General features: G+C 47.4%; 1 protein-coding gene across 1 annotated transcript; it reads right to left on the bottom strand.

The window, feature by feature from the left end:
* Positions 1–845: 845 nt before the first annotated feature.
* On the bottom strand, positions 846–10,142 carry ASF1B (anti-silencing function 1B histone chaperone). Its single transcript, XM_066361039.1, has 4 exons — positions 9,901–10,142; positions 2,452–2,567; positions 1,658–1,834; positions 846–1,296 (listed from the first exon to the last, which is right to left on the bottom strand). The coding sequence occupies exons 1-4, from the start codon at positions 10,007–10,009 to the stop codon at positions 1,090–1,092; spliced, it is 609 nt and encodes a 202-aa protein (XP_066217136.1). The 5' UTR covers positions 10,010–10,142; the 3' UTR covers positions 846–1,089.
* Positions 10,143–13,927: the final 3,785 nt, after the last annotated feature.

Here is a 13,927-nt window from a genome sequence, read left to right as displayed (position 1 = left end):
CTTGAATCTCAGTCTGGATTACAACTGTACCACCAGTTAAGACTAGAGCAAGAAGCTGAGCAAAGAGAAAAGGGAAAGTCAATCTACTAGCTGGGGCAAGAGAACCCCTACCCTATGTCCCAAGAAAAGATAGACAAAGCTGCCTCAGCCCATCCAAGACAAAACCAGCAAGTCTAGATGAAATGCACTTTTAGACCAACCAAACATATTTAATATAAAACCCTTTAATATACAAACTGTAATCACAATAGCATCCACATAGCAGCGAGGGGATGGGGATCATTTTAGAGAGCATGGCAGGGAGAGGGAGGTTTTCAGGGTCCCTGCTGCTTCCCATGCCTACAACCACTTTGTACCCTATGAGCGCATGAGGTCCTAGCTGATCAAGGCAACCAGAGGCAGAGGGGCCGACACTGAGACAGAGCATGGCAGGTCACTCCAACATGCCATCTCCCCACAGTGGCAGCCTCCAGGGAAATCCAGATCCAGTTAGGTAATTAGAAGGTGGTTGTGACTGAGAGAAGAGTCAACAACCATTCCTCAGCATCCTGCTGATCACACTTTTGGGAAGTTTTCCAGGGGCTATTGGATTGAAAGACCTAAAAAGCATCCCGATTCCTTGTGACCCCAGGAAGCTGGGTGGATCTACTTAGATGTTTGGGAAGGGAAAGCAATGACAGAGTCTTCAGCCCAACAAGGCCAGAACCTTGCCAGCCATTGACCAAGAAAGTCTCAAGGCCAGGGTGGTCTGTGGGAAGAGCCCTAGGTCAATGGTACTTATATGAGAGCATGGTGACACAATGGCCTGTGTGTGGAAGAAAGGACACAAATTAAAGAGAATTAAAAACTGAAGTATCCGCTTTTTATAGGTCTGGGCAGTAAAGGTAAGATAATCCTTTAGGCTGAGAAAGACTTGAGGCCTGTTCTTTCCTTGGGGACAACTTTGACAGGCTTGAATGTAGTTGACGGCACCAAGTCTTCCAGATATCGCCCACATGACACTCCGGTAAGCCCGACTGCCCCCTCCAGATGTGTTGGAAGACTGGCCGTAGTCCTGGCTTGGCCCAGGTAGGGCCTGGAGTCCCGCAGTTAGATGCAGTCCATGGAGTTCTCAGGGAGGAGGCCAGGGATGCAGCTAGGGAGCCCCAAGCCCTTGACAGGGGTGCAGTTGATGGGGAGACTGCAGCTTAGGACAGGGTCCTGGTTCTCTATCGCCTCTAGCCTGTCTGTGTTGTTGTCCCAGTTGATGTGGAAACGGGTCACCCGGGGATTCGAGGCCAAGATGTTCCGTTGGAGCTGAGGCAGGAAGAGGAACATCAATTTGTCAATATGCCCTCTCATTACTCCCACAAAGCCAGGGAACCCCTAATCCCCTACCTCAGGCCCATGAAAAGCAGACCTTGTTTATTTTATCACCAACAATATGTGTGGGATTCCAGGGAATGCCTGTGCACCAGGATTTAGGGCCAGAACCTATCTAATCTTAATACTGTTCAAAGTGTGCTTCTGAGAGACAAAGACCTCTCTTCTGTTCTAGCCCAGCACTGCCAGAGCTGAGCACTAGAAAACTTTAAGTGACCTTGGCTTCCAAACTCAACTCCCTCCAAATGCAAAGGAGCCAGCTGGTATATAGCAGGAAGTGTAAAGAGACCCCCACCTGAGAGAAATCTGGCTTTGGGGGCGGGTTCTCCCGTAGCTCTGGGTCAGGGTACTCGTTGTTGACATAGTAGCCCACGCGGATGAACTCCTGTCCATGGTAGGTGCAGGTGATTAGGACAACAGTCACACCAATGGCATCACTCTCAGGGATGAGGGATGGGTTGGGGGCATCGGCCTAGGGGAAACACATCCTGGGCTTTAGCGCCTACTGTTCTGAATTCGGTGTTAATAGATCAATAATACTAAATGAGGTTATTTTAAACACACCTAAAAAAGGGTTATATATTGATTAGTTGACAGAAATGTGACACACAGGAACCTAACCCTGATTTCCTATGGGGCCATGGTTCAGTATTCATTAATTCACTGTTCACAGCTGCTTTACACAATATAACTCCTGTGAATAGTGAAGATCAACTGTGCACCAGTGGCTCAACATAATAGCCAGGAGAGGTGGAACGTAGAGAGGTATTTTTGTTTTTTTTTTCTGAAAGCTAGAAACATCCACTTGTAGTTGTGTCACTTTAATTGTTCATTGATTGCTTCTCGTATGTGTCTTGACAAGGGGTGGGGCCGAGCCAGACGAGCCTGTGCTCAAGCCATTGACCTCAGGGGTTTAGGACGTGGGACTTGACTGGTCTGGAACGGAGGTGTTTGAAGTACCTTTAAAAGGTCAGACAGTTCTTGAGAGCAGAGCAAGGATTTGAACCTGAAGTTTTGACCACTAAACCATGCTGTATGCTTTTGGGTACAATGTTTCTAGGTGTCAATGCCTAAGGTCTTCTCTCTTACCTGAAAAATGAACATGTGTCTCCCTGCTGGGACAGGGCCAACCAGCACTGAATCTAGGATTTGATCAAATTCCTCACTCTCAGCTGAGCCGACATAAATGATCTTCCACTCCAGGTCTGCAAGGACATAGGTGTTAAGGAATTGAAATAACTCGACAGCAAGAAGGCAGGGAAAGGTTCTTTTTGTGCTAATTTTGGACAGATCCTTAATACAGTGAAAAATCCTTATTCTCAACAACACCTGACATCCCTTGGGCACTAAGTGCCAGGAACTGTAGTCCTGAACAATGGGGCAGACAGGAAGCTCTTACTTCCAGTGGGAGTGGGAACTTTCTCCCGTGGGCCTAGGTTTGCCAACCGACCTTGACACTGCACCCCCAGGAAAACTTGGGCCTTTCAGAGCCTGAGAACAAACCGTATGGCAGAGGCTGAATTAAGACCCACGTGACAGAGGAATGCCAAAGAGGGAACAGCAGGAGTTGGGCCATTTCAGGGCCCTGCCCACTGGGTGCTAGGATAGGAAGCAGCATCCTCTTTCACACACAGGGACTGGTGCCACCAAACTGAGTAGATCCCTCGACAACTGGGGCAGGGCAACAGATTCCAATCCAGCAGGAGACTTAGCCGGTAGGAAGGAGAAGACAAGGCTGCTGTGGGAGTCAGCCAGTCTCCAAGTCTTCCAGATCTGGTACCAAGTCATACTCGTTTACAGTCATGGGGCAACTGATGACTCAATCAACGAATGTGGCATCATATGGTGATCCTTTTAACCCCAATTCTCTTACAACCCATCCACTAGGGGGGACCCCATCCCTGAGTATGTTCTGGTAAGATGAAAGGAAAAGTGCTTAAGGAGACCCTACCCACCAATCACAGGAAATTCCCAGGGACTGCTGCTTCTTGCAAGAGGTCCAAGTGTATCAGGGGCAAGGTCACGTTAGTACAGGGAAGCTTGGCAGGAGACCTGAAACTTATTTTAGGTTCTCTGAAATTACACAACCCACCACTCCAGCAACTGGGGTGTGTTTCACAAGCTGTGATATTCACAGGAAGCAAATGCTCTTGGAAGCTGTCCTGTTCCTTGGTCCAGTGTCATGCAAGTGCATACAACTTTGGAAGCACACTTATGCTGGGCCACAACTACAGAGGCTGGTCACCTGAGCCCCAAGTTCTTCCTTGATACACTGGCTTCCTATTCCTTTGCAGTTTCCCCAAGGCTTACTCAGGGATCCTAGCAAGTCTGTGAGATAGTGAGCCCTGGGCTCACTGGGGTTCAAACTCTAGTCTCTTATTATCTTCAGGGAGGATTAAGTTTATGGATTTATTTTTGTTACAAGTAGTGATATGACTAGACATAACGTTTGCAACAAACAGAAAACCAGCTAGCTGTTCTCATCTTTTTCATACAGGTCAAGATTTTAGTATCTTTCCTTCTAGCCTCTCCCCCATCACCAATTGGTATGACATATGTGTGCACCTAACTAATGTGCTGGGTAGGGAGAGATAAAAAGGAGACTGAAATAGAGCAAACTTGAGCCACAGCACAGCCGCTGATGTTCAATACTGTTAGCAAAACCTAAACAAAGACTGTGTGGGTGCTGACAGGAAGAGAAACACACACTGGATGGGTGGCCAGGCAAATGGGCTGCAGTGGATTCCTCAATGCTGGAGAAATTAACCAGAGAGTTAACAGATGATCAGAGAAATACTGACCTGAGAGTTCGAGGAGCTGATAAATCATCTATGGAAGACAAAATATAAGGACCTACAAATTGGAATTGTCTTAAAGTTGAAGTGTTTTAAGCTCAAGCATACTTAAGTGACTTCAGTCTTTCAGTACAACCCCTCTTTAGAATTAGATACATAATATCAGTTACCAATAAAGCACAAACTCACGCCTATGGAATACAGGACACAATTATATATATGTAATATGTGTAGCTAACCTTTGCGGCAATTTCAAAGGTAACCTGAGGACATTACATTTTGTCTTTATACCTTGATTTTATGATATAACCACTGCACAAGATGCTTTTCCACTATGAATGAAAACAAAACCAAAACCAACAGTATGATGAAAGCATGTAAGATACTGTAAGATGCTGCAGTTGAACTAGCTAAGGAACCTGCTTCCTGCCTTTTAAAAACACTTACCTAGTAGGCCTCTTTCTGTTTATCAGTTCATCTTTGTTCATAATTATACAGATGAACCTTCACCTGACCACAGCTGTAGGTCAGAACAGTTGGCCCATGACTTATTCAAGCAGTGCCTACTGAATTTAACTAAATGGGTGGATGGGTAGGAAACAAACCTAATGTGTTAAATGCGGACCCATATTTTGGAAGCGTCTATTTCCAAATGCTGAGGAGAAAAGGGAGCAAAAGGGTCTTGGAGCAGTTAGGAAACAAGGTCAGCTGACTGGTGTTTAGGTGTCTTGTCAGATATGCAGTTGCAAGTGTTGAGGTAATAAGACTGATATTTCTTTAGGATCTGAGACTTCTAAGGCCAGGCCCACTTCATCTTTTGGGAGACAGGCAGGAATCAAATTCTCTGCTCTGTGGGAAGAGGCAGAAAGCAAGTTGAGAGGTTCGAGTTGGAGAGCCCTGAGGGGAAGAACCAGAGTCTAGGTTTCCAGACCAGAATTTGCTCTCCAACTTCAGTTTCTCTGAGAAAATGCTTTACTGTCGGGGTATAATTAATAATAGTACCCCCTTCACTCTCTTTTGAGAATCTAGATATGGAAATAAATCCTATGATCAGTTTTATTTATGTTCTACTTCCAAAACAGAGGAAGCGGCTCTGGTCAGTTTGCTCAGTGGAGAGAGTGCCAGCTCAGCATGCAGGTGTCCCGGGTTCAATTCCTGGTCAGGACACACAGGAGAAGCAACCATCTGCTTCTTTCCCCCTCCCCATCCCTACCCTCTTGAAGCCAGTGGCTCGACTGGTTCGAGGATAGCTGAGGATAGCTCAGCTGGTCCCAGCATCGGCTTCAGGTTGCAGGGTGGATCCCAGGGTGCCTGCAGGAGTTAGTCTATCTCTCCTCCTCTCACTTAAAAACAACAACAACAAAACAATAAAATAAAACAGAGGAAGCATCCTTTCTTTCTCAGTTTTTGGCAAAGATAGAGAACCCTGGACTCAGAACTCAGAACAACCCCTAGTGTCAATAATTCTACCAACAATGTGACCTTGGAGAAGTTATTCTATTTCTATTAAAATATAATGACCAGCAGGTTGACTATGGACCTCTCTTTTGATTCTATAAACAAATTAGTAAAGTAACAGGGTAGAGGTTTACTATGAACAAAAATACTAGATAATTATCACACAACCAGTTTTAAATGCAAGGAGCACTAAAAGGCTGATTGAAACCTGATCTCCTGCCATTTGGGAGCCTTGAATCCCTTACCCTGTTAGCTCCTTACATCTCTTCTTGGCTTTAACATTACATCTCATTCCATACATTCTACATTTAAATTATTTACACCTTCCCTTGTTTCAGGAAGAATTTAACTACTTATTCTATAGTTAGCCACAAGTAGACTCCGTAATTTAAAAAGAGAAACCAGGGAGCGACTGATCTATTCATCCAGCCCAAGCACACAAACATTTCTAATTGTATCAACCCTAAACTAACCCAAGTGGCTGATTTTGCAAGCAAATTACTCAGCTACCACCTAGAGGTGCTAGTTGTACACCGGGCTGTACTGATCTCTATATCCTCAGCTGCTGACTCTTCTCTTTTTAACCACCATGCGAAGAAGTAATCTGATGGAGCTCAGGCATACCTCAGAGATACTGTAGGTTTGGTTCCAGACCACAATAAAGTGAATAGTGATCTTTTTTGCTGGTGAGGGTCTTGCCTTTAATTTCTAAAAAAACGCAACATCTGTGAAGTGCAATAAAACAGAGGTACTTCGCCCTGGCCGGTTGGCTCAGCGGTAGAGCGTCGGCCTGGCGTGCGGAGGACCCGGGTTCGATTCCCGGCCAGGGCACACAGGAGAAGCGCCCATTTGCTTCTCCACCCCTCCGCCGCGCTTTCCTCTCTGTATCTCTCTTCCCCTCCCGCAGCCAAGGCTCCATTGGAGCAAAGATGGCCGGGGCGCTGGGCATGGCTCTGTGGCCTCTGCCTCAGGCGCTAGAGTGGCTCTGGTCGCAACATGGTGACGCCCCAGAGGGCGTGCTGGGTGGATCCCGGTCGGGCGCATGCGGGAGTCTGTCTGACTGTCTCTCCCTGTTTCCAGCTTCAGAAAAATGAAAAAAAAAAAAAAAAAAACCAAAAAAACCAAAAAAAACAGAGGTACTTCCTCCTGAAAGTGGTGCCAAGACTCCCTGAGCAACCTTAGATTTTTTTTATTCTTATAGTCCAGCGGTTCTCAACCTGTGGGTTGTGACCTCAGTGGGGGTCGAACGACCAAAACACAGGGGTCGCCTAAAGCCATCGGAAAATACATATTTCCGATGGCTTTAGCCGCTGAGAAGCCGCACTACCATCTGCAGCAGCGCTATTCAGCTTGAACGCACGCCGTCATGGGTCATGGACGTGTGTTCCAAACTGAATGCCTGCGGTCATGTGCATCATGTGCAGACGTGATTGCATCATCCCTCCCGGGCCTAAGGGGCGGGGGAAGGGAGGGAGAACCGGCAGGCGTCCCCAAACTACGGCCGGCGGGCCACAATGCGCCCCCTGAGGCCATTTATCCAGCCCCCACTGCATTTCTGGAAGGGGCACCTCTTTCATTGGTGGTCAGTGAGAGGACCACTGTATTTGGCAGCCCTCCAATGATCTGAGGGACAGTGAACTGGCCCCCTGTGTAAAAAGTTTGGAAACCCCTGGAGGCTATAGTCCATAGCAGCGTATTACGTGTGTCCGGTGCTTGCTGACGTTATCAGTGGGCGGGTGCAGCAAGCGCCGGAGGCGGAGAGGCAAGAGGCGGAGAGCCAAGAGAGCCTGCGAGACAGCCTGCTGGTGTAAAAAAGGTTAATAATGTAAAAACAGTACACACACCATACACACAATACTGTGTAAGTGTAAGGTGCTTTATGCAATCATTACACAGTACACAAAGCAGCTTACACTTACACAAAGCACCATACATTAACACAGTGTGAACTACATCGGTCTTATACTATAAGAGACCACTATAAGATGTAGTTCACACAGTTCCCCAATGTATAATTATCTCCCATATCTCCCACTATTTTCCCATATTCTGAATGAGGATACTGCTGAAATCAGCGGTTTCCGGCATTGAATCCGCCTCCTATTATTTCATTTGGAAGTGCTGCGGATTTTGTGGAAGAGAGCTCCCGAGAACCTCGGGTTACTACATAATCAGCCGCAGCCTCCTTCTGATTTCAATAAGAGGCGGAGAAATGACAGTTCCCAACACATTTCTTCCTCTCCTATTCAAGTCAATGGGAGGCCGCAGCAGATTCCGCTCAAATGTAGAGCATGTTGATTAATTTTTTCCACGCTAGAACTTTTCCTAGAGCAGAAAAATTCCAAAGGTGGAATCCGCCACCCCAATAGAGTGAAAGAGGCCTCACACTGAGGAATCTGCTGTGCGGATTCTGCAGTGTAAAAGATCTGCCTCCTATAGAAGCCTATTGGAGGTGGCAGATTCCACCTTTGGAATTTTTCTGCTCTAGGAAAAGTTCTAGTGTGGAAAAAATTAAGCAACACGCTCTACATTTGAGCGGAATCTGCTGCGGCCTACCATTGGCTTGAATAGGAGAGGAAGAAATGTGTCGGAACTGCATTTCTGCCGTACAGGGGATCTCTCTTCTGCGGAATCCACGGGTCTCCCATTGAAGTAAATGAGATGTGGATTCCACCGCAGAAACCGCTGCTTTATAGTGTGAAAGAGCCCTGAAAGATACCATGCTGTGCAGAAACTGCAGTGTATCCTATGATGTAGTTCACACTGTTCTATATAGAAAACTTGCCACTAATCTGGAAAAAACAGATCCATTAGTTAAGCAGCTATTTACGGAATGGTAGCCCCAATACACTAGGTAAGGAGATCCATTAGTAATAAATATTTCTCAATACATAATTAAATATGGTTTTTGTGATTAATCACTATGTTTAAATTATGTTTGATTTGTAGCAATGAGAATACATAATGTATATCAGGTATTTACATTCCAAATCATAACTGTAGCAAAATTACAGTTATGAAGTATACATCAAAATTATTTTTTGGTTTGGGGTCACCACAACATGAGGAACTGTATTGCAGGGTCACGGCATTAGAAGGTTGACAACCACTGTTATAGACCTTTCCTCGAAAGGTCTTTCACTCTTTGTAGCTACCACCTTCTCACCTGTGAGATGAGAGCCATGTCATCATTACACAGATGAATAAGTACCTCTGTGAAAAGCACCTTGGAAAAGATGCCCAAAGACTGTGACCTCCCAGTTGATTGTTTGAAGTTGACTAGCAACGTGGCTCAGCCCTCCTACCCTTCAGACTAGCTCAGACCATCAAAAGTGCTGGAAGAACTGGGCTGTAGATCAGCTGGAACCTGGTGGGCAAACTAATAACTGGCTAATGCTTGTCTGGCTAGCCCATTCTTCAGATTTGTGTTAATCAAAGACCAAAGTTAGGGAAGAGGGAAGAACGGGAGTGGTGGGGGAGACCAAGTTATCTTCAAAGACTGGAGCTGGAAGCCAGGCCATGCCTTCCCAGGTGGAGCTCAAGAGTAGAGGGCTGGAGCCAAGTTAAGGAGGAAAGCCAGGTTCCAGGGTATGTGCTTTGGGGTAGAAAAAAAAAGAAATGGGTGGGATTGTTTAAATAGCAAGATGAAAAGGGGATTATTGGGAGACCAACTGGGAGATGGGGCTGAGTGAAGTCTTGCCACACAGAGGGTCTTTCTTCACAGGATAAAAGGGTGATAGGAGGATTCGACTGGGAAAGCTGGGAGGGAGACTGGGAGAGACACCTCCACAGGGAAACTGGGGGAGGAGGCTAAGGTTCCCATAGAGGCAATGGGAGGCTGGGGAAGGAAAAAATTGAGGTGTCTCACTAGAGCAGAGGGGAAGGATGGAGAGGACTGAGTGGCTGTAATGTTAATATAGAAATTTTCCTATACAGAAATAGTAAATAGGGTGGCTGAGGGGCTCCGTAAGTTCAATAGCGGCAGAGAAGGTCTCTACATATAAAACTCAGGAGCTCCCCAAGAAAAAGTGTGGGGATGATGAGGTCTCCACCTTGGGAAACGGGGGTATCTTCGGGTCAGGTTGGCCTTGGGGTGGAGGTGGGAGGTAGCCTCCACGCGGAGATTGGGGCTGGCGGGGTGGGGCGACAGATCGTGATTTGGGTGCGTGGGGTCGTCACAGGGGAAGTCGACTTGGCCCCGAGAATCCCTACGGGAAAGTCAGACCGACCAGGAGACCAGGGTGGGAGTGGGGTTAAGGGAATGTCCACACACGCCCAGCCTCACCGTCCGCCAGAGCCTCATTGCACTCGAAGCTGATCTCGAACCGGAAGGGGTTGTAGAAAGGACTCGGATTCTCCAGCACCGTCACGTTCAGTACTGACACTTTGGCCATCGCCTCGCCGGGCCGCGGCTGAAGCCGAAGCTAGGGCAAAGCCCACGTTTGGGCCCTGCAAAGGTCAGCGGGACAGCGTTGTCCACAGAATCTCCTACTACTTCTGTCCGCGGACTGATGTGCGTATACTGTCTGCGCGCCTCCTTCAAATAGCCGACCACACCCTTCGACCAATCATCGTAAAAGTTCCCTGATGGCGTAGCACGCCTTTATCCAATCCTGGAGCGCCGGGCGGTGCGCGCCGAGACTCCCCGGACGAATCCACAGAGCTCCCTCGCCGAGCTGTGCTCGGGCAGTGGGAACCAATCCCCGGCGTCTCAGACTCTGCTATCAAAGGCCGGGTAGGCGGAGTCAGGACGCAGGGCTCCTGTCAGCCAATCCCGAGGGTTCTCGTACCGGCGTGGCCCGCCCTCCTCCTAGCTCAGCCGGGAGACGTATCCCACCCGTAGCAGCGCTGCCAACTGCCAAGTGGTGGCGCGCGGCGCTCACTTAAGAGGGCGAGAGGGAGGCGCTCGAGTCCGCGGTGATTGGCAGGTGGGAATGGGGAGGGGATAAAGCAGATTTTGTGAGAGGTGATTGGCTGAGTTGAGAAAGGGGAGAGGGGACAGGGGTCAGGGGACAGGGGAGAGGGGAGAGGGGACAGGGGAAGAAGACCCAATTGGGAATTGGGATTGTATAGGAAAAACAGTACATACAGGGTTTGGTACTATTCAGTTTTAGGCATCCACTGGGGGTCTTGGAACATTTATATCCTCCTCTGGCAAGGGGGTACTACTGTATTATCTTTTAAGACTCTACATGCTTTGTTTCCTGCAACCCACAAGCCCCAACTTCAGTCCAGCTAAATTGACTCTCTCTTTGTTCCTTAAAAATATGGCATGGGGCCTGACCTGTGGTGGTGCAGTGGACAAAGCGTCGACCTGGAGCACTGAGGTTGCCGGTTCGAAACCCTGGGCTTGCCTGGTCAAGGCACATATGGGAGTTGATGCTTCCTGCTCCTCTCCCTTCTCTCTCTCTCTCCCCTCTCTCTAAAAATCAATAAATAAAATATTAAAAAATATATATATGGCATGGCTGGCCTGGCCTGTGGTGGCACACTGGATAAAGTGTCAACCTGGAATGCTGAGGTCTCCAGTTCAAAACCCTGGGCTTGCCTGGTCAAGGCACATATGAGAGTAGATGCTTCCTGCCCCTTCCCCCTTTCTCTCTCTCTTTCTTCTCTCTAAAATGAATAAATAAAAATTTAAAAAATATATAACATGCCCTGGCCGGTTGGCTCAGCGGTAGAGCGTCGGCCTAGCGTGCGGAGGACCCGGGTTCGATTCCCGGCCAGGGCACACAGGAGAAGCGCCCATTTGCTTCTCCACCCCTCCGCCGCGCTTTCCTCTCTGTCTCTCTCTTCCCCTCCCGCAGCCAAGGCTCCATTGGAGCAAAGATGGCCCGGGCGCTGGGGATGGCTCTGTGGCCTCTGCCCCAGGCGCCAGAGTGGCTCTGGTCGCAACATGGCGACGCCCAGGATGGGCAGAGCATCGCCCCCTGGTGGGCAGAGCGTCGCCCCATGGTGGGCGTGCTGGGTGGATCCCGGTCGGGCGCATGCGGGAGTCTGTCTGACTATCTCTCCCTGTTTCCAGCTTCAGAAATACGCAAAAAAAAAAAAAAAAAAAAAAAAAAAAATATATATATATATATATATATATATATATATATATAACATGACCCTCTACCTCTACCTAGACTCTCTTCCAGTTGTTGGGATGGCTGGTACCTTCTTGTCACTGAAGTCTCTCTGTTTATTTATTTATGTATTTATTTTTGTATTTTTCTGAAGTTGGAAATGGGGAGGCAGTCAGACAGACTCCCGCATGCGCCCAGCCGGGATCCACCCGGCATGCCCACCAGGGGGCGATGCTCTGCCCATCTGGGGCATTGCTCTGTTGCAACCAGGGCCATTCTAGTGCCTGAGGCAGAGGCCATGGAGCCATCCTCAGCGCTGGAGCCAACTTTGCTCCAATGGAGCCTTGGCTGCAGGAGGGGAAGAGAGAGACAGAGAGGAAGGAGAGGGGGAGGGGTGGAGAAGCAGATGGGCGCTTCTCCTGTGTGCCCTGGCTGGGAATCGAACCCGGGACTCATGGACGCTAGGCCGACGCTGTACCACTGAGCCAACTGGCTAGGGCCTGAAGTCTCTCTGTTTAAATGTCCTATCCTCAGGAAAGCTTTTCCAAGGGTTCCTGGGCAATGTTTATACAGAGTGTAAGCCTGAATAGCACTGATCCAAGCCACTAGCATTTTTGTTTTGTTTTGTTTTATATTTTATTTATTCATTATAGAGAGGGGAGAGAGAGAGAGAGAGAAGGGGGGAGGAGCAGGAAGCATCAACTCCCATATGTGCCTTGACCAGGCAAGCCCAGGGTTTTGAACCGGCAACCTCAGTGTTTCCAGGTTGATGCTTTATCCACTGCGCCACCACAGGTCAGGCCGCCACTAGCATTTTTTATCCAGCCACCTTTGTGGCTTCCCTAGAGTTTCTTTTATTTATTTATTTATTTATTTATTTATTTATTTATTTATTTATTTATTTTACAGAGACAGAGAGTGAGTCAGAGAGAAGGATAGACAAGGACAGACAGACAGGAACGGAGAGAGATGAGAAGCATCAATCATTAGTTTTTCATTGCGCGTTGCAACACCTTGGTTGTTCATTGATTGCTTTCTCATATATGCCTTGACCGTGGGCCTTCAGCAGACCGAGTAACCCCTTGCTGGAGCCAGCGACCTTGGGTTCAAGCTGGTGGGCTTTTGCTCAAACCAGATGAGTTCGTGCTCAAGCTGGCAACCTAGGGGTCTCGAACCTGGGTCCTTCGCATCCCAGTCCGACGCTCTATCCACTGCGCCACTGCCTGGTCAGGCCCTAGAGTTTCTTTTTTAAAATTTTTACATTGATCTTGGGGCAGGGGGAGCCATTTAGTTGTTCCAGTCAGTTTTGCACTCATTGATTGTTTCACATATGTGCCCTGACTGGGGATTGAACCCTCAACCTCAGCACTCTAGGACAATGCTCTATCTACTGAGCCACCTGGCCAGAACCTAAAATCTTAAGGTTTCATAATTATAGATATATATATATATTTTTTTTTTTTTAAATAGATATATTTTTGTATCTACACCTTGGCAGTCATTGGGCTTCCTTGGAATTTTTGTGACTCAAAATCTAATGTTCAAATTATTTCCAAATGTAACTCGATTGTTTTTGAATACTAAATTTAATGATGAATGAAGTTGCTATAATATTACATTTTCTAGATGTTTAATTAAATATCTATTCATTCCAACTTTGCAGTTTTCTTTTTGCATTGTGGAACTTTTTTCCTTTATCCCCAGTCCCAACTTCTTCATAGCCCCTGAAAAGCTCATCAGCCTGGTGGTGCTAATAAAGAAAATGGACCCATACAGCTGGCTCAGTTGTAAACCAGATCATGTCATTACCCTGCGTAAAATATTTAGAGGCTTATCATACTTAAAATGAAACCTAAGATCTTTATTTAGCTAAGGAGGCCCTGCATGGTGGCCTCAGCTGACCTCTCAGGCCTTTTCTACCAGTCTCCCTTTTGTCACCACTCTCAAGCCCTGCTGGCTTTATTTCCCGTCTTTCAACGCACCAAACTTATTCTCGCTGCAGGGCTTTGTACTTGCTGTTTCCTCTATCTGAGATCTGCTTCCTTCAGTTGATTTCTTGGTTGTCTCATTCTCATCATTTATTATTCAACACAAATGCCCCTCTCAAGCCTTTCTGGACCACCCTAGTTAAAGCAGCCCTTCCTTAATCACATCATCTTGCTCTATTATCTTAGTAGCACTCAGAATCTCTGCTTATGTTGGTTTTAAGTTGTGCTTGTTACTGTTCATCAGTGGTAGTCAACC

The sequence above is a fragment of the Saccopteryx leptura genome, chromosome 1 (assembly GCF_036850995.1).
Source record: "Saccopteryx leptura isolate mSacLep1 chromosome 1, mSacLep1_pri_phased_curated, whole genome shotgun sequence".
Taxonomy (NCBI): Eukaryota; Metazoa; Chordata; class Mammalia; order Chiroptera; family Emballonuridae; genus Saccopteryx; species Saccopteryx leptura.
Note: the sequence above shows the minus strand (reverse complement) of the source record. Positions and strands in the feature narration are given on the sequence as shown.

Bases quoted from the DNA above. Each gene is read 5' to 3' on its own strand.
- ASF1B (XM_066361039.1), bottom strand. From the start codon at position 10,009: ATGGCCAAAGTGTCAGTACTGAACGTGACGGTGCTGGAGAATCCGAGT. The intron at 2,568-9,900 runs GTGAGGCTGGGC...ATGTCCTTGCAG, and splicing joins CAATGAGGCTCTGGCGGACG to ACCTGGAGTGGAAGATCATT. The intron at 1,835-2,451 runs GTAAGAGAGAAG...TGTTTCCCCTAG, and splicing joins GACACATGTTCATTTTTCAG to GCCGATGCCCCCAACCCATC.